The 21,828-nt window shown below is 39.0% G+C and overlaps 1 protein-coding gene across 1 annotated transcript in view; it reads right to left on the minus strand.

Moving 5' to 3' along the window:
• Positions 1 to 4,910: 4,910 nt before the first annotated feature.
• LOC113116632 (zinc finger protein 804B-like) overlaps positions 4,911 to 21,828 on the minus strand; it is an 80,578-nt gene continuing 63,660 nt past the window's right edge. The window contains exons 3-4 of the mRNA XM_026284887.1: positions 9,399 to 9,529; positions 4,911 to 9,270 (exon numbers count right to left, since the gene is read on the minus strand). Coding sequence (XP_026140672.1) covers positions 5,826 to 9,270; positions 9,399 to 9,529 — 3,576 coding nt within the window. The 3' untranslated portion in view covers positions 4,911 to 5,825. The remainder of the gene's footprint in view (positions 9,271 to 9,398; positions 9,530 to 21,828) is intronic.

The following is a 21,828-nucleotide window of genomic DNA, read 5'->3' on the forward strand; positions in this document are numbered from 1 at the left end:
GTCATCATTTACTCACCCTTATGTGTTGACTTTCTTCTGCAAAAGATATTTTGAAGAACTGTTTCTGTCCACTTTCTGTCCAATACAATACACCTACTTTCACTTTTACAGTTTTATAATAACAACCTGCCAGGGACTCCAGATGAAAATTAGTCTGTACGGCTATATCTGGCTCATTTACATTTGGACATTGTCCTTATGTTTATTAATGTGCATTGTCCCTTTTAAATAAATAAACAAACAAACAAACAAACAAACTTTATGGAGAGATTTTTCAAAATATATTCCAGAGAAAAAGACGACGATTATGAGTAAATTATGACAGGATTTTCATTTTCGGGCAATTTGTCATTTTAAGAGATTTAAATTTTTTTGTTGCTTGATTTATAGAGTTGCATCATCATAGGGTTATGTTAATTAGTTTGTTTTAGTCTATCATTTAGTTTCAGTGCAAACATGTTTTCAGAACATCTAGACCTGGTTTCACAGATCTTTATGGTTTTAATGATATATAGAGCGCAGCAGAGGGTCTCTTTCAGAGGCACAGAGTCACAGGAAGAGCTGTGGACTAAGTGGCCTCCTGAAAATAGCTTTATGAGTTATGATCGCTTCAGGGCAAAGCTTATGCTAACCCTCAGGAATACTAATCTAGTTATTTTATTAAAATGAGTTTTGGCCTTCTCGCTTTATGGCTCTTTTTGGAACGGGGGTTTGGTAAATGAGAGTGAAACATAAAAAGATAGTGTATAAAATGCATAATCAACACATGCAACTCTAGTGCAACTACTAAGGAGGAATTTTAATGGTGAATTATTTGAGTATAGCTATAATGTACGTGCATGCTAAATGGAGGCTAATGGAGACAAAACTCTTAATGTTATTATTTAATTATTTGAAATGGGTTAAATCTTTTTCAATAAATTATACTGCTATATCGCTGATAATGTAATATCTAAATAGCTTAAATAATTCTCTATGTATTTTCTTTTTCATAACTAGCTGTATGTAACTGTCCTCAGCATGATAAATCTTTCATGATTGTTGTCTTTCATTCATCCTAACCTTAAACCAACAACCTAGAAATAAAATAAATATAGACCTACAGTTGAAAGGAATCATAATTTTAGATATAAGAGCAAAAATGTATCAGTCTGGGAATGAGGCTTGAACATAAAAAGAGGTCGTGCATAAAAGTGCTGGAGAGAAAACACACAGCTTGCTCTGTATCAATTAACCGTCTTTTGAAAATCTAGAAATTACTGTTGACTGCCGCGTTCACTTTGTAGGAGGCAATCAAATTAAGCTTTTCAGATGTATACAATTTCATTGAATGTTTCTCTGGCAGAAGAAAGACAGAAAGAGAGGGAGAGGTGAAAGGATGTGGTGAGGGCAACAGATTCAAAAGTGAGTCCTTTCTTCCTGAATATCTTTAAATAAAAAATACATCACTGTCATTACTGGGGTCAGACCTTGCAACCTCAAGAAAGTAAACATAAACATGCTGTGTATGTGTAGATTTTGTGCACAATGTGAATCAATATGAAATTAGTTTTGGCCCAATAGAGCCATGGATTGCATTTGAAATGAAAAAGGATGAGAATACAAATCAAGGGAACTGGACCAGAAATAGAAGTAAACCACACATGAATACACACACACATGTGCCTGTTTCACTCTTTGTCACTGGCTCAGTCGAGCACCTGAGGGATGATGAAGAGGAAGCCAGAAGAAAGGGAGAGTTTACACAAAGGGAAAGAGGAATAATCAGATGAGTGCTGCTCCACAGGTAAGGTGAAGCCATTTAAAGCTGGATCAAATACAGCCTCTATCTGATCTAACTTTAATTTTGCAGGCGCAGAAGATGATTACCCACACCAAGGCTGTCGCATCTCTCTACTGTTTGGCTGCAAGGCTGAGCATTATGGGTTTTGACTGGCGTTAAGAGCCCATGAACAGATGGGCTTTAGCTTTCATTTTGATTGAATGTCTCTTATTTATGTTTTTTGAGTATGGCATGAGCCTATTTTACAGCATTCAGTGGTGAGTAAAGAAACGTTTCAGTGTGCAACCCAGAATTAAGTTATTCTACCAAGTGTTTGCTACAGGTCGACTGGAGAGATTCCATTGGCAGTATCCAGGGGTGAAGTAACTAAGCAGTTGCACCAGTTTTGCAGCAGCGTTTCAAAACAAAATAAGTATCAAGTGTTGCGGAAGCTACACTAGAGTTTGCCAAGCTACTCATAAAATAAAATTCAGATTACAACTAACAATATACAGTAATATACGTGTACTTATCCAATTATATAATTTAATCAGAACTGCAGTTTCCTGTAATTAAAACAGTAAAGGTTCTCAAGTGCGATAACATCATATGTCAGCTATTAAATTTACACTAAATGCATTTAAAAACTACAATACGCTATAACTTATATAACTGCATTGATAACAAAGTGATGAAATAAATATTTGTCTATATTATAACAAAATACTTAAAATGCTATTTAGAGACTATTGATAGGACTTTCAAACACTACATATAAGTGAGCATTTTTTGAAGTAGTGTCTAATTTATGTCTCAGCAAGAACTCACAAATTAAAAACAACGAGAATTGTACAACTCTAAAATTTTGGAATTCTGTTTAGGACGATAATTACAAAATTGAAAAACAATTTTAGTGAATAATAACAAGACTTTCAAATGCTGCATGACAGGAATCTTTTCAAGTTGTGTTTAATTTATGTGTGAAAGACTTTATTTTACTTAAGATAAATAAAAATGAATAACAAAAAAATGAAAAAATAACTTGATGAAAATTAGCCAAAAACACGACATCAAGACCTAAACAGCACTATTCAGTAACCCGATTAACCAGGTGCTAAATATGCTGAAATACATTTGGTTGTGAGACTGCAGTTGTCTGTTGCATCCTCTAAATCCTAGCACTCACATTACAGACAGCACGTGCCAATAAACAATGCTATCAGTGTTTGCAATTCATTCTTAGTGAATTCATTCCCACACTCGGTGCACAATTACACTGTGAGCTATTACAGCAGAGAAAACAGTTCACTTGTTACCTCTCTAAAAACTGCAGGAGTCCATTTTCTTGGTCATAATAAAAAATGAAATCAATGAATCATATGAATAACTAAAATATAATTCAGGTGGCTATAAACGAGGTGGCTTAATGCTGCTCTGAATAGATTATATTTCTAAGTGATTGTGGTGGGTGGTGTCAGCGAGACGCTATCAACAGAGAGGGTGCAAGCTAAGAATGGAAGAATGAGCAAGAAAGATTTGTACACTGTCAGCACCATACTGGGCATTTAGCAGTGGAGATGGTGATGTTCTACAGCTTTGATACATGCTAAACAGACTCTGAGTGGCCCCACAGGCGTTGAATTGCAAACAGTGGCTCCCTATTTCAGTGGCATATAATATAAGGGGCTGGCAGGGCACTAGACTATGAGGGGCATGAAGTGTCTAACCGTATGCCTCATAGTTACTGGAGAAGAAATTAATAATGAGGGGAAAGTCTTGCTCTAGAAAAAGTACAAACTTTTACATTACATAACCCTTCTGTGATTATATATGTCTCCGAGGCTAAGTGATATGGAATATGGATTTCTGTGGTCATATCAAAAGAACTGATATACGATAAGTCTTACATCAAACCCACTCCACCGCGAAGCAAATGCTTGAAGCTTGTAACTATTTCGATTCCTCTTGTTTTTCACAACATTTCTGATCAGCAGTACATTTCATCTTCTCTCCATCTTTCATATTTAACCACTCCCTGTTCATCATCTTTATTTCTTTCTGAGCGTGGAAATTCTGTATTCGTCAGTAAGTTTGGTTGGTTGTGTAGAGCGGACAGCTGAAGAGTAAGTTTATTCTGTAACATCTGCTAATTATCCTCGCTCTCTATTTCATACAGTCTGTTTGATCTACTGTCCTGTGGAGTATGAGCACACGGCAGCAGGTCTGCCAGCAGAGAGGCTGTATTTGGGGTATGGGAGGGCAACCATTCCACACACTGCTTCCCCTTATGGCTCTTCCTAAAGGTAGCCTGACTTACCGGATATCTGCATGGATTCTTTTGAAAAAAAAAATCAATTGAGTCTTTAGGAGGCTGTCAAATCACCTCTGATTCACTGAGGCACAAACCTGGGTCAGTCAGAGAGGCAGCAGACAAACTGTGACCATCCATCGATCTGTCCTGTATGTTCTTTTTACGTCCACGTTTGTATATTCCAACAGAAACAACCAAAAGTGCTTGCTAGAGTAATGAAAGTTGCAATTCAATGTATTGTGTACAACATCATTGCAACCTTTTGTTATCACTTAGCATTTCCGACATAAAGTGTACTCGAAAGAGAATCCCATTCCACTCAGTGAAATGTTACCGAAAGCAAAACAACACACCTTGTCAGCTTCTTAAAATATGTCATTGCTCCAGTCCAGCATGACACAACTCTGCTTTCATCACTCTGTGTTTATTAAAGGGTAGGTCCAACACAGTTTGAATTTGAAGATATAAATCACCAGTCCGTTTAGTGCCAGTGAGTGACTGCAGAGTTAGAGCTCTTGCTTGCCAGAGCAGACGACTCGTACCGGAGAGAGTTAATTAGTGCAAATGCGCAGTTGTGTTATTGGGCCACTGCTGGCAATGAGAAGCATCATTAACATAAACTCCCAGTCCCTCAGATCTATTTTGTGGAGGGTTTCTTAGAGGTGGGTAAAGGCCAATTCAGCCACAGTCCTCCTCCAGGCAAAATGCCAATGCCTTTCAAAGCCTAAACCTGAACCTTAAAAGCCTCAAGTTAAATTCTAGACCTCAAAGACACTAGTAATTACAAAACTGTCATTTCTTGGAATGACATTTTATTTATTATTATTCCCATGACATTATCTTACAGATGAATGTATGTCTTGCTCTACCAAAATAAGAGTGAATAAAAACCATCTCGAACATGTATGAACAATCAAGTGCATGTTATTCATTATACCTTACATTACAAAGTTTGAATACATAAATACAGTTCAAGATTTTACACTTTAAATAGATTGAAAAAAACATTATTGCATGTCCACACTACAGCTGAGCAAGTACAAACTTACTCTACCCTACTAAACGACACAGAAAAAAACCAAAACAATTAAAAACAGGACATTTTCAACCAAAGTGGCGAACACTGCTAAATCCATTAAGAGATACAATAGCTCAATCACATGCTGTAGTTCTGCACCAAATAATCATGTAAATTTGCATATTCTAAAAAGAACATTTTAATGAATTTTCTGATTTTTTTCTCAATTTTCATGTACATTTTGCTTAGTCAGTTTAAGGTTGCTCAAGGATATCTCCCTAGTTCTTCATAAATAATACCCTTTGAATACTTGCTGGGTAGCATAACTGTAAAAAAAAAATGCTAATTATACTTATTACTAATTGAAAAAGGCATTAACATTCTAATATGACTTCAGGTTATGCTTAATTTCAGCCAACTGCTGATTGGGCTCAACTGCTGATAAATCACAGTGCGCTGAGACAGGAGAGGTTCATCTGCGTGTTAATACGGGGAGATAAAGGATGTATGAAGAATGGAACAGTAAACAAAAAAAAGTCCCACTGTCTTTGAGTCAACACTGCAACACAGAGATGAAAATTTATAATTAAAATAAATCACTACTCAACAGGAACTTTGGCTGAAAGTAGAACCTAAAGATCAGAAAGTTCACAACACACTAGGAGGGGTCTTGTAGAACATTTAAAGTCAAAACTATATTCTTTCTTATTCTCCTTTCCCCTCTCAGACCAGAGCTAGCTGGTTGGTCCAGGGTGGCGTTGAAGGTCTTGGCTGTGGAACAGAGGGTGCAGTAGGGGGTGGATCTGCAGAGTGCTGGCAGCAGCAACAGCAGCAGCAGCGGCGGCAGCCATGGGCATTGGACTGAGCATCGTGGGGAGCAGAGAAGCGGGAGGCAGGGGGTGGAGAGTCAACCCATGAAAATGATGGTGAGGGTGAACAGGGTGGAGGGATGAGGCTGGGATCAGGTGGAGGGGTTGAGCTGCCAACACAGTAGCAGGTGGTGCTGGAAAAAAGGCAGCAGGAATTGGAGGGGCAAAATGGGCCTGAGAGAGAGAGGGATGAAGGGGAGGCAGCAGGGCAACAGGGGAAGAGTGTGGAGCAATAGAAGAAGGTGGAGAAGAGGACTGGAGTATGCTGTATGGCAGACAAGCTGAAAGTGTAGTCTGATCGTGTGGCTCTGGAGTTGGTACTGGTAAATGGGACATGTCTGCAGATGCTTGCTCTTGAAGATGCTGCTGCTGCATGTGCTGCTGGGCCTGGAGTTGAAGCAATCTGTACTTCTCAATCTCATCATCAGTGAAGGTGATTGGTTGCTCTGAAAGGGGAGGGGTTGTACGTTTTGGACAATGAATCCCTGCAATTTCTGCATTGTCCTCTTGGTGTCTTATGTTGAGTTTTTGTGACAAGGTCTTGTCTGGATTCAGAGTTGAAGCAGCACAGGTTTCTGTTGATCTGTACTCCTTGGCATTTTCAAGACAAGCTTGGGATGTACTGGTATTTTCCCCATTTGTGTGTCTAGGGTGTTCTGGAGTATTAGTGTCAATTTGAGGTATAACTTGTGGATTTGATGGAACAGTTGAACATGTTTGAACCTGGTTATTTATACTGGCACTTGCATCCTTGTTAATCCTTATTTTTCTTGCCCCTTTCTTAATAGAGGGTAATTTACCAATTAGTGGAAACAAGAGAGCGACATTTGCTTTCTTTACTTTAGGATCCTTCTCAACCATTTGGTCTGTCGGCATTGGGTTAGATTTGTCTGTAACATGATCTATCCCAACACCTGATTGTGAGGACCTAGTCTGAGTTGCATGGTTACTTGTAACTAATGGGGGTGAATGACTCCTCTTTCTCAGAAGAGAATGGGAGGATTTGATCTTGACCAATCTGTCGGATGGCCATCCGGAATGACTGCAATGTTTCTGGCTCTGTTTAGTAGGAGATGGCCTAATATGAGAATTAGACAACCAGTCCCCACTAAGATCAGAGACGCTAGTGCTACTAGAGGAACTGGGGCTACGAATGGACACTGATTTGTTATACCACTTGAATTCACTTCGTTCAGGACTTGACCAAGGAAGTTCTTCTCTCTCCCGCTGCCTCCTACCTACAGGGCTAAGCCTTTCATACCACCAGTCTTTGACATCCTCTTGAGGTTCAGGGCTGTCATAGACTCTATAAAACAACTGCCTACCTGTATGTTGAATTCTGTGCTCTCTGTATTTATGCTCCTCAATAAACCTCTTGTGCCTTCTGATGCTGTACCTCTCATGCTGATCTGGGCTGTTACAAACTGTTGAATATTTATGTTTATTGTAGACATAAGAGTCTGTGTAATCCCAGCTTTCTCCCGTAGGTTCAAAATCTCTGCATGGACTGTAACTGTAGTGAGGATCATTGTAAGAGGAACTTCTAATGCAAGACCTGGTCTGACTGTGATCCTTTCTCAGAGGGTACAAATAGTTTGATCTTGGTGAGGTGGAGCATCTCCCTGTGTTGTACAAAGGCCATTCGCCATCTGAGTTTAAGTCTGACAGGCCACTCCATGACCCAGATTTGTCACTGGTGGGAGTTGAGGCAGCATCCCTCTTTGAGTCATAGGTGTCGTCATACCAGCGATAATTATCCTCTCTTCCTGTCGTGTTGTGAACAGAATATGGCAAAGGCCTTTGCCTTACCAAGTTCAGTGCCGACACAAGCCCCCTCATCGTTTGACATTTCTTCCTTTTACGTGGCGGGGCGGAAAGCGAGCTTACAACAATGCTTTTGAGGCTGTGCTCTGGGGTGTCACTTTCATTTGAAGTCTCATCTCTCACTGATCTTTTCCTCTTCCCCAGCTTGTGCCTCCTCTCACTGCACGCTTGCTTGTTTTGTGGCGTGTCGGTTGGAGTGCTTTGGAATTCAAAGTGTCCTCTAGCTTCTGTCTGCGAGCAGGTTTTGAATGCGCAGCCTGCTTGCCGGATCCTGACAGCATCTAATTTACGCCTACGTTTTTTCCCCTTTCTCCTGTGTTTGGGTCTCTTTGGTTTTAAAATACCTAATTTAACTTCAGGAACATCCTGTGCTTGTTGCCCAGCTCTGTCATTCTGGCCTGCGAGCTTGTCGACAACACCGAGATCTGTCTCCATAGCCTTTGTGCTTTTGACTTTGCCCTTTTTGTGTTTGAAATAGTAGTATAGAGGGTTACAGCTGTAGGATACGTGTGGCTCGTTGGATGTGTACTGCACCATCTCAAAAGGCCATTTTGTCACACTTTCATCCTTGCTGATTACATTAAGGAAAGAATCTGTATTTTCATTCTTACACACTTTGTGTATTTTATACTCCTCTGTCTGTTTTTCTGATATACAGTTTTTCTCATTTTGCATAATATCATGTTTGCTGCTATTTTGTGTGTGGTAGTGTGAGCGTTTGTGTATTTGAGGTTGGCCTTTGGCCATGGTGCCCTGTCCATCTGTGTAAACAGTAGGGCCGGGGCACTTGAGGCATTCTCTCTCCTCTGATCCCCCATAAGCCCCCTCTGCCCTGGGCTTCTGCCCCCCATCAAGCAATCTATCCTCTGAACCAGCTGGCTTCGAGTCTGCTCCAGGACTTTGTGTGTCAGGATACCCCAGCTTCTCTGGCTCACTTGTGCTGTAGTTTGCCTGAATTTCAGTGCTTTCCACATGTTCTGCTTGTGCTTCCATTTGGGGTGTCTGAGAGTCTCCATCCGCCCATCCCAGAGTCGGTGGATCATGGGATAGATCGTGGTCATCATTACTTGGGGTTCTGGGTGAGCTCGAGCAGGACCAGAGGGCCTCTAAGGCGAGTCTGTGCCTATGGCGCTGGAGCTCTTGATAGTCACTGGTCTCCTCAAGTCCATCACTGAACACAGACGCACAGGAGTCAAGCTTCATTTGAGCTCGCCTAGAGAAACAGAACGAGACCCCTGTCCTGGGGCTCCGGTGTCCTGCAGAGGATTTTGTCTGTAAGGGGTGCTTTTCATGACATAGCTGCTGATGTGTGGGTTTACGATTGGAGGACAAGCCCTTCATAGAGATATTTGTGGAGATGGCAGTTGAGTCTTGGACCAAGGATGCTGTTGGTTTTGTGTCAAACTTGCTACTGCCAGCTGAGGGGATTTTAACTGGATCCTTGTCCTTGTTTGTAGACCTTAACTTTGGACCTTTCCTGTCATCACTGTTGGCAAGAACAGAAGACAGTGTTGTTATTAGGCAGAGCTGAAAGATCTTATTTCTCTTTAAATTTACTATGTGGTGCATGCATGCATTATATCAAACTAATAATGTAAGTATAAAATGTTTTACCTGTCTCTCTGCTGTTTAAGCTGTGCGAGTTGGTGCAGTCGTTTCAGAGCTCTCTTCTGCTTTTTCTCATCCTTCCAGGATTTGGAGGAGACATTCCTTGCAAATTCTCTCTGCTTCAACTCTTTCAGCCTCTGTAAGAAAAAATAGGCATAAAGACATAAGAAAGCCTGGAAAACATTCCATGAAAAGGCTTTCCATGAAACAACATTTGTTTGGCTTGGAAAAGGCCCTAAAGAAGGAAAGTCAGTCAATCTAGGTCTAACTTGGGTTCAAACTGGGGCAGAACAATCCTAAATAGCCTTTCGACACCTTTGATTTGAAAGAGAAACAAAAACATCTCTATTTTCCGCATAAAAGACTCCTTTGAAATGGCACAGACCACACTGATGGATGCCTGTCTATTTATCACTTCATCCCTTTAGGGCAGAGAAGAAAAAATCGAAACAAAGTAAACAGATAATCAGCAAAGCCAAAATACAATCACAAAACAATAAAAGTGTCAGCGGTGCCAGGATTTGTTGAGCAGACATGAATGGAAATTCACATGAACACAGCCAAACACATTTGACTTCACTCAGTAGGGAAATAAAAGGAAAACCATACTGTATTTGTCTGGACTTGTGAGAGGCAATGAAAATGTAATCCACTGCATCCTCTCCTTCCCCTGTTCAGGTCCACCGTATTCCCCTTATACTGTAAGTACACAGGTGTTTCATTTGATCGGGTAATAAATACACTTACTGTACACTTAAAAGAAAGGAAATAACATACAGTTGCCTTTAATTGGTATTAGCCAAAATGTGGAATAAGCTGTCAGTGGTGTCACAAACCCAAAGCACCTTAGTCTTTCCGAACCTCTTTTATTTTATGATCACATGCGTTCACACATAATTTTTGTTGGTGGGTGTGAAGGGAGTGCCAAGAGGAGGACAGTTCCCCTCTGCTGCATGGTGACAAGCACTGACAGGAAAAAAACACCGTATCTGTGAGAAGTTAGCAAGTTAACTCCCAACAGAGCCCGCTGACTTTACACAGCAAAACATACTAATGATGCCTGCTTCAAGGGAGCTGCACAGAAGATTTTCAGAGTATACACACACACCATTGGAACCCAAAAATTTTAGGACTCCATCTTCCAAAAACAAGAACACTGATACGGTGGACAAGCAAACTCACACTTCAGTAAACAAATATAAAAATTTCAGATAAACAGAAATGTGGCTTCCGACCTTTTGTTAATTCAATATATTTATCTTCATTCATGAACTGACTGCTGATGTGATTCATTATTAGTACATAATTTCTCTATTCAGTAACACGAAGAGAAATTCGTGAAATAAAATAAATAAGAAATTAAACAGCATGCAGAGAAAATAAGAGACCAGATTTTTCTTCATTGTCTTCAGATTTTGAACTGTCAACACAAAGGCCGAATGTGGGTGCTGTTTTATTCTAAAAAACACTAATAATGCCTTAGAAATCTCGCAAAACCTTGTCTTGCTGCCTAATTGCTACATAAGAAGCATGTTGTTGCAATTAAAAATGTGAGACGTAGGTCAGAGGAATGGGAAAAAAACTAGATATTTTTTTTAAGTTGCACTTACAGTATATTAACTTGAGTGCCATGCAAAAAAAAAAAAAAATGCAAGATGCAAGAACTGTGTTTAAAGACATGCATCTAGCATGTTCTTACCTAAAAAAAAACCTATGGAAAACCTGTGTAGTAGAATGCATAAATGCATTCTGTGTGAACGGCCCCTATATAGCATCCACCAGTTATGGAAGTTTCTAACAGTGAATGATTCAGAAAGCACTGCAGAACTTACAGAATTAGGGCTGTACTATTGTTATCACTACTTTTCAGTACTGAAAAAAATATAAGAAATTTGCCATCTTGAATTTATATTCCACTAATGCAAGTCGTAAAAAAAAAATATGAAAAATTGTATGGCTTTTCAAAAACACTAGGTCAGCCTCTTTATTTAATTAAGTGTTACTCCAGGAAGCACTGCTCTCTCTATCAATCTTTTGCAGCCTGGAAACATTATGATGTCTTTGACAGAATGAGATCTTTATAGTATAAATCTATTCCATGACTGATATGATTGATAAGGCACATTAAAGTAGTTGCCGCTAATGTTGATGAGGATGTCTAAACGCTCTACTCATAATTAGCTCTGGATATTCTCATATTCATGATGCCTTAGATTTCGCCCTTCAGAAGATCATTTAAAATTTCAATGAAACATCTGCCTCATGAATAACTGACAGATAAGGAAGAACAAAAGAATATTTGAACCATCCAAAGGAAAATATATTTTAAATTGTCAAAAAGAACTCGTGTCCTCTGATAATGCTGATTGGGCAGGAATACATTTTTTTTTGTTTGTTTGTTTTTTTAAAGATGCAAAAGGATCCTCAGATTTTTTAAACTCTTTTTTTTTTTACTGTAAAAGTATTACAGTTGGTTGTGTGTTATAGACTGCAAATCACACTCATACACATACTTTAACCCTGAGTTGTGTTGGGATTAATGAGAATTGGAGGTGATGAGATGCTCTAATTAACCTCCGACCTCAAGTCCATTAAATCAATTCTGTTGTGTGCTAATGATCAAACACTGACGGATTAATCAATGTGAAAGAACAGAGGTTTGTCTCCATGTGATGTGCAAGGATAGAACCTTTAGCATATTATTGATGAAAATGTCTTTTCACTACAATGCGAAAAAAGGCCATTAGGATACTTTTATAAACCTGTAGCAGGAGTAGCTATACTGAATCTTAATTCAAAAGTAGTGCAGAATTTTGCATCTCATATAATGTAGGGCACGGCATCTCAAACACACTGAGATTCACCCGTTGAGATAACAGACCTTAGGGTTTTATTTTGTTACTAAAAATCCAAATTTTAATAGACCTTAAAGGAAACCCATCAATAGGGAGCAAGGTTAAGAGCCTGTATCAGAGATATAAAGGCACTATAGTGGAAACTATGGCCGATGTGCAAGGCATTTTAAAGACAATAAAATGCTGTGAACTGCAAACAGCATAAGGTTTTCATTAGTTCTCTTTTTCATGGTTAACTCTCTGTAAAAACAAACAAAACAAAAAAACACTAAAACCGGACGTGTTTATTGGTGCTGGCCTGGTGGGATCTCTCCATATGAGTGAGTGAACAAACAAAGAAATAAAGAGGAGGAAAAAAACATGCTCTGTTAACCCTGTGTTCCCCTTTCTTTCTCCACTTCTCACTGGGACAAAGTCACTTACACCCCTTCTGCACACAGTATTTTAGTGATTTTGTTTTGTGTACAATATTAACATTACAAAAAGTGAAGAAATATTCTAGTAAAATATGACCGGCAAAATATTAGACTAGTGCAATGAAAATGCAGTTTAGCACAGATTTTGTTGCCATTTTGGGAACCGTTTTCATTATTCCTTCTGTGAATCGGCTGCTAAAACAGCCCCCTTTTGTCCGTCTCTTTTACTCAATCTTATATCAAGGAACAAATTTCCAGGGCAGCTAGATACCACCTTAATATACTGTCCTGTCTAGAGTTTCTGTCACCTTCCATGTTATATCACAACCTTAATCAAACACTACACTTTGCCAAAGAAATGAGTATCAAGCAGCATTCTATCACATTACAAACACATTTAACACACACAACGTTCATAACGCTCACCAATGATTCATACACAAATGCAGGTGCAATGGTAGTGTGAAATCTGGTCTGACAGCTGACACTGACTGTGAACTCAGGCTCACTGTTGATATTAGCAGATTTGCCATTTTAGCACTGGGACATGAGCAGGCTGTTCCCTAATTGGCTGAAACATCTCTGTCCACCTCGCAGAGCCCAGACATGTAGGTGTCAGCCTCTAATATTTCACCGGGTACAGGCCTACAAAGAACTGGATTTCTGTCTGTTACTTTCTTGTGTGTGAATTTGAAAAGTCATTGCGGTTCATCTGCTCCCTTCAGTTTGGGTCATGAGGACAGCTGTCATCTTTACAAGCTTCAATGCCATTCATGGCTGCCTTGTTCAGTCATGTAACTCCAATGCAGATCTTTCTACAAACTGAATATTTGCATACTTAGGTGGTATGTTTTCATATCAACAGTTGGTATTGGGCTATATCTTTTCTACTGCAGAGGATCTGTGGTATGATTTTCATAATCACCAGACAGAAAACTACTGTTTACTTTTCAGTTCAGTTGAGGTTGGCTTTGTTGATTATAATGATTAGTTTTGAAACCATGTGGCTCGCACCTGGTGTTAACATGATGATCACACTGTCATGGGAATTCATTTTTTGACAATTTTTCTATGTTTTCAAATGTGGCTCATATGCAATATATTAAACATGTTTATCTATACAGTCTCTAAGTCTCTAAGCATTAGGCCACAGCTGCCCCCTCATGCCACAAAACAACCCAAAAAGACATTTGTACTATTAATAATGAGTGCAGACAGACTATAAAAACAGGTTATGTGTGAATAGACCCTAATTCTACTTAAGTCTGACAAACTCAACTGCAAATGGACAGTAAATGTTCAATGATACTGACATAAACCAAACAATACACTGACTACTAAAGCTACTTTTCATAATAACTATTCAAATGCCATAGCAATGTAACATATTATCTTATGAATGGAGTCATGGGGATTATTGTGGATTATTAGGATGTTTTTAATCAACATTTTTGGACTCTCATTCTGATGGCACCCATTCACTGAATAATGTTTAGCAAGTTATTTAATGCTAGCTTTCTCCAAATCTGTTCCTACGGAGGAACAAACTGATCTACATCTTGGATGACCCAAAGGTGGGTCAGTTTTCACAAGATTTTATTTATTTTCCAAACTATGCTGTTAACATCAAAATTAGTACCAGCAAAATTATCAGTTTCTGCATAATTCAAAAATATCTTATAACCCTGAACAATTTAATTCATACCATTCACCATTTGCAATAGCCTATCTGCTACAAGTTGCCCTGTTCATCAAGCTAACCGAAAAACACCATTGTATGCATACGACTGTGAGAGCATATGTGTGTGTGTGTGAGGTCCTTCTGTATGCTCCAGTTTCTCTAGTTTAATCTGCCATATTGTGACAGGCCTCTCTGGACCTCCTGAGCCACTGAGCACAGGTGAGCAACATTAGTCAGCCTGCCTCCCAGTCTAAAACCTGACACAACAAACAGGTGGGACTGCCTCTCTCTCTTTTACACACAGACAAGGAAAAGCATCAAGCGGCGTTAAGAAACAGAGAGAATATTCTCTGCATAATGAAGCATTGAAACGGAATAGACTGTGCACCTGTGTCTGTGTGCGTCTGCGAATATGTGTGCGAGTTGTCTAACACCGTTCCATCTGCCTGTTCTTCCCCTCAGGTATAGCTGGTCCTCTGATGCTTTCAAAATGAGTCATATCTCCCCCTCTCCCTTTCTAACTCGGTTTCTTTTTTTAACACTGTGCTCTCTTGTACCTTTATCGGGATGTGGCAGATGGAGATGAATAGAGTCTCAGCTGGGCTGCGGAGACCCTGGAGAGCTCCAGGCGTTTGACAAGGGCAGAAGACAATAAGAGCCTACTCATCCTGGCAGTCTACAGAGAGAGCAGTGCACCGCTTCCTCGTTCTCCCACTCATCCCATATACTGAGGAACAGGCAGTCCCCTTCTCTCGATCTTCCTGCAGCCCACGAAACAACTTCTTTACTTTGTCTTTGTCATTGAGCAGGGTCAGTTTGCTAACACTATCCTCCTCCTCCTACTCCTCCTGGGGAAGACGGAGAGACCAAGAGAGACACGGTGTACAGCTTATTCTCCTAGGGCTATCAACAGGAAAGAGAATCATTGATAGCGAGAGTGATGAATGCGTTCTTGTGTTTAGATGTTGTTTCAAAAAGTTTGCTGCTTAGATTTTGCACTTACATCTTAAAATACTCATACCACAAAACAACCCCAAAAAAGACATTTGTACTATTACTAATGAGTGCAGACAGACTATAAAAACAGTGTGGTGAATAGACCCTAATTCTACTTTAGTCTGACAAACTCAACTGCAGTGAAAGTGAACGTCATGACATTTGCCAAGTATGGTAACCTATACTCGGAATTTGTGCTCTGTATTTAACCCATCCAAGTACACTCACAGCAGTGAGAAGTGAACACACACCCGGAGCAGTGGGCAGCTATACATCCAGCACCCGGGGAGCAACTGGGGGTTCAGTGCCTTGCTCAAGGGCATTTCAGCCATGGGTATTGAGGGTGGAAGAGAGCGCTGTTCATTAACTCCCTCCCCACCTACAACTCCTGCCGGCACTGAGACTCGAACCGATGACCTTCGGGTAACTTGTCCAAGTCTCTAACCATTAGGCCACAGCTGCCCCCTCATGCCACAAAACAACCCAATAAGACATTTGTACTATTAATAATGAGTGCAGACAGACTATAAAAACAGGTTATGTGTGAATAGACCCTAATTCTACTTAAGTCTGACAAACTCAACTACAAATGGATGGTAGATGTTCAATGATACTGAAATAAACCAAACAATACACTGACTACTAAAGCCACTTTTCATAATAACTATTCAAATGCCATAGCAATGTAACATATGATCTTATTATTCTATTATCCTAATTAGGAGCTTTTTTCATCAAATATTGACATTTATGATTATTATGATGAACTTTATGAATGATTCAGTATATCATGTAATTGGCTTTAATCAATAGACAGCCTTAGTAAGGTCTGTATGATGCACAGTCACATTGTTAATGGCAAAACATTCAATTATAAAAGTGATTTTATATAAAAATAAAAATGCTGAATTAAAAACATCAGAAACATCAAAAACTACTTTTTCCTATTTTAAAATATTTTTAAATGTAATTTATTTCTAAAGCTGAATTTTCAGCAGCCATTACTCCAGTGTTCAGTGTCACGTGATTGGACAGAAATCATTTCGGTACTCAAGATTCGGTACGCAAAACCATTGCTTATTATTATCAATATTAGTAATAAAAAAAAGTGGTGCTGCTAAGTATTTTTGTGGAAATTATAAAGAACAGCATTTATTTTAAATCAAATTTTTGTGTTTAATTGGAGTCGGAGCTAAACTCTGCAGGAAAGTGGATCTCGCGAGCCAGATTTGAGGATCACTGGTTTAGAGCATCCTCAGTGAAATACTAATTTCTTTAAAAAAAGAAAAGAAAAAATCTTATTGACCACAAATGTTCGAATGGTAATATATATATTATTTAAGTGAAAAATCCATTATTATATTATATTAAGCAGGATAAGTTCCAATATTGTTCCAGGAACAACAAAAAAAGCTGATCCAGGATCTTGTCTTGCTTGTGTAAATCACATTGACCTGCACCTAGTAGTGCTGTTTCTGCTGTAGCAAAGTTTTACTCAGCATTCAGTGTGTGTTAGTAAAGTGTTCTACTTATTTAACCATGTAACAAAGACAGATAACATGCCACTTTGCCCATTAAAGATTACTAATGGCTGTGCACTCTGCTGTGTGGCATCGATTCAGCACGTACCCTCATTTCCAAATCCACGGCTGCCTGATGAAAAACCTATCACCTATATTACGCCACCTTCAGCGCAAACACTCCCTGCTGGGAGTCTGCGCCAATCACACTCAGCCTAATCTCATCACCGCTGATTCTGTGGCCAACTGCAGTTGGTGCAGAGAGGCAGCGATAAGCCTCAGGCATTTACTTGAAAAGAAAATGAAAAACTCCCTCTCTCTCCCTTCTCTCTGTGCAAACCATCTCCATGGACAGTTTCGTGCCGAGCGGGAGCATTTTGCTCAGGAGGACATTTAATAAAATTCCTGGAAATATGATAAAACCCCACGCATGAGAAGCACCTATCTAGCAATTTGGAATTCAAACTAAAGATTACAGACTACCAGCTGAAACAATGTCTCTTCCGCAAACCTCTTCCTAACAGCCGCGAGCGAAGGAACTATGTAATCCTTGGCTGGTGTTTCTACTTAACGTTGATTATAAACTGTCACTCTCGATCACCCCAGGAGAAAAACATCAACGTGTGGATTATCCTCAACCCAATCTGCACGTTCGCAGGCAGATAATCCACCAAAGACACTTCCAATATCCTGCGCCGTCTGATGCACACCGCATACGGGGCTCATGTGTTGAGTGTTGCATTGGGCCGCAGGCAAAAAAACTGTCTGCTAAAACTCCTTTTGACCCTTTTCAGCAGCTCCTAAGATGACAGGCTGTCAGGTTACGTGATCAGTAACGTCTGTGTGTTCCGTGTATGTTTGAATGCTGTAATGAGTCCGTGCGTAAGGTGCCTGAGAGGATAAGGAAAGGAGACCCTTTGAAGCTGAAAGGATGTGAGTGCATGAGAGGGAGGAGAGGAGATTTGGAACCGGATATTGCAGGAAGGTGCGGTAAGGAGCTTTCGGGGAAGCTTTCATCCATACAGAAGCTGTTTCTCCTGCTGTACACACAAACACACAGGGTGATGGGTTTTTTTTTTTAGTAGGGGAGACAGGGGAGTGTTGGAACACATTTTGTTTGCAGTGTCTGTTACTCAATGTTTTTTTATGCTATGTGTGCCAAGTAATCATACTAATATGATGATTCTGCTCAAGAAACTCTCTTCTTATTATCAGTGCTGAAATGAGTTGAGCTGCTTAATATTTTGGAGGAAACTACTATTTACTACTATTGAAAAGTTTGGGTTTGCTTTGAAGTACGATTTAAAAATAATAATAATTTTATTCAGCAAGGTCAAATTCAGAATTGATCAAACGTGCCAATAAATAATATTTCTATTTCAAGTACCATTTACTGAACAGAATTTAAAAAAACAGAGCAGGTTTTTCTACATTGATAAGAATAAGAACCACTATTAGTAATTAATTGAGCACCAGTAACAATTAATAATAACTGAGCAGCAAATCAGCATATAAGAATGATTTCTGAATGATCAGGTGACACTGGAGTAATGGCTGCTGAAAATTCAGCTTTGCCATCGCAGGAATAAATAACATTTGAAAATATATAAAATGCCGTTATTTTGAATTGTAATAATATTTCACAGAATTACTGTTTTACTGCATTTCTAATCAAATTAATGCAGCCTTGGTGAACATAAGACATTTTAAAAACATTTAAAAAAATTAATATTTCAAATGTTTGACCTGATAATATATGCTGCTAATAATAGTAATAGTATTGATTATAAAATCAACCACAACAACAACAATAAATTGATATTTTTTATATATTTTTTTAACACTTTCTATTGCTTTATATAATCCCTTATAAAAAAAAATGCATGTACCTAGTAGTTTGCAGCTCTTTTTTTAAACTGATTTTCATAATGTTAGTTAGTTGTGTATATGTTAAGGCCGGCACACACCAAGCCGACTTCAAAGAACTTGCGGCGGCAAAAGCCGACAGTGTTGTCGACTCGTGTCGGCAGCATCAGATCCAAAAAATCTGCACTAGAACACACTGCACAGACTACAGCTGACGGCAAACTAACACGTGCGTTCTGTGCATGCCTGAGAGGAATGAGCTGTTCATATCAGAAGCTATTAATAGTATATATTCGTTATTTCAAAAGGAGATACTGAAACAAAGGTTTACGAGATAAATGCAGATATACGAAATCTATACAAAGCAGCGCTTGCTTACCATTTTGAATATCAGTAACGATAACTTTAATAATTTTAAGCGGCTCATGTTGTTATGAAAACATTTGTGTATTAGAATAATTGGGAAAGATCACGTAACATTTAAACAGCCTTCATTCACATGCTGTTTTTATCACTTTTGCTTTAAATCTCTGCACTTGTTCGCTAAACTGAACATCCAATCAGAGCTCTCGCCGACGGCCCGATGTCCCAGACATCGATTCAACATGTTGAATCAGGCAAACTGCCGCGATGTGAGCCCGACGAGAGCCGACGACTGGAACACACCAAACAAACTAGCCCGACCGTCACTCACCATCGGCCCAACGATGGCAAATGGCTAATCGTTGGCTTGGTGTGTCCTGGGCTTTAAAGAAAGACAGATATTGTGATGTCAGTATTAGCAGAAACAGGTAATGCAACACATTGGTTATATAAGCCCTGTGTATTTTTTATGTAGTTTTTCTAGCAAAGGTGGATATTGAATTGCTGGTATAGATCTAGAGCCCCTAGCAAAGATTCTATTATTGTCTTATCAGACACTTGCAATGCCGTTTCGAGTAATGACTGGAACATCTAAAGTGGCCGTTTACATAACAGAACAGCTCTCAATACTCTCAGGCTTTTAAAAGTTCATGAGGAATCATACAAATTCCTCCATCTTCTGCAAATGAAGTTTCATGCAATTATTTCTATAGAGTTTATCCCCTTGTCCCTTTATAACTGTTATCCATTCATTAATTTCAGGCTGCTGACTCACCGCTTTCAGCTAAGAAAGCAGCCATCACTTTTTCCATGTTTCCTTCTTTTTTTTCTCTCTCTCTTTTTTTTTTATCAAAATGCTCTCTGAGTGCAAAGCCACTCAGGAATCGTTCATAGAAGGACAAATGAACTATTTGTGCAGCGTTAAAAATACATTCTCTTTTTCTTCTCCCAGAGCCGCCCCCATCCTCACACCCTCAATGCCCTGAGGATAGACCTTACACTCACACACTCTCACATGTCCCTCAGCTATTTTTTAAACATTAAGCAGCCTGCTGAGCTTTTTATAGAAACACAGACATGACTAGGCTTAGACTCCTTTAGATCAGATTGAATCCTTCCTCTGCACCCCCCAGTGACCATGGGTTATGAAATATGGATTATCTCCAAGCTCATATCTGTAGGTCTCTATAGCTCGAAATCCACCTCAGCCATGGGAGTCTAGCAGGGGATTCCCTTCAGATCCTGCTCTTATAGCCTCTAGTGGAACGGTTCAAAATTCCTCTTGCCGCTTAACCTTAATATTTACCTCTCTTTTTTGTCTTTTTCTTCTTTCCTCTTTCATATTATAGCTTTAACCCTCATGTTAGGTTGAAATTGACTTGTTTTTAAGCTTGGGGTCACAGATTTGGTGCCATTCAGAAATCAGTTGAGAATGTCTTAAATTCCAATTCAAGTCTTACATTTCAGTTTCAATATAAGGAAGCAGAGTTAAAATTAATTTAAATTCTAATGAATCCATTTAACTGTATTTGGTTAGAAAAGCAAAGTTAAACATAGGTTTTCTTTTAGTTACAGTATAGGAATGTGACTGGTATCCTTTCCAGTAATTATGCTTCTGTTATGCCTTAATTAGACCTACCACAAATACAAAAATAAAGTGAAATAAACCCAACTGAATATTTAATATGAACTTGAGAGTATCTCAACGAGTCTTGGCATTTACAGTACCTTGCATTTATTCACATTTTTATATCTAGGCTCACACCCTAAACATGAGTAATAGAACATTTTATAAGACTTCAATAGCTATTAAATTGCCTTAGGCTCTTTTAGACCCCTCAACCTGAGGGTTTACTCCATTCTGTGCTTCTCTGGTTCTCTCTGTGTTGCACTGGCGTTAACCTCCATCTCATGCCTCACCTCTTCCTTTCCCTCCTCTTTTTTTTGAAGCACAGCTGGTTGATTTGCATAGCTATCTAGGAAAGATTTTGTGGCTCTTAAAGATTCATTAAATCAAACCTCTCAAACATGTTTGGTGCACTTCAGTTCATACAGTATACATACACACACACACACACACATGCATGCATAAATGCTAAGTGACTGGGGATTCTGTGGGTTGTGAAATATACAGTATTGTTCCTCAGGACCAGGGAGCACAGACAGGCTGCATGATTCTAGAGTGATATGTGAAGCGGCTGGGTTGGGGTCACACCGAACTGCCTCAACTCCCAACCTCACAGCATGCATATTTTACACAGTCGACTATACATAACTCGGTCTAATGAAACACTCTCAATGCCTGCAGGACGAGTTCAACAGCACCTTTCATTGCTTTTGCAGGGCCCTCAAATGAATTAACATCTCATGTGGGAGGTTCCTGACTTGTTAGAAAAGTCGGTTCACAGACCAACAACATTATTTTGCTTTCAAGTACAGAGTTGGTCAGTATAAAAAAGTACTAAAAAAACAATACAACTTCAATATTTAGCCAATTTTTAAAATGAACAATGAACAATGAACAATGTGCAATGTAAAACTTTACTGATTCATAAGTTGAAAATTAAAATCATATGCTTATCCTCATTAAATTTTATAATCAGATTACATGCACAGCTCTTGCAAAATATCCTAAGCATATGAAAAACATAATACATTGTATAATATATTGAAAAGGATATATTGTGATGCAATAGGAAAACAAATAACATATCTCATATCATAATATTACATCAAAAT

Source organism: Carassius auratus, chromosome 16 (genome assembly GCF_003368295.1).
Source record: "Carassius auratus strain Wakin chromosome 16, ASM336829v1, whole genome shotgun sequence".
NCBI classification, from domain to species: domain Eukaryota; kingdom Metazoa; phylum Chordata; class Actinopteri; order Cypriniformes; family Cyprinidae; genus Carassius; species Carassius auratus.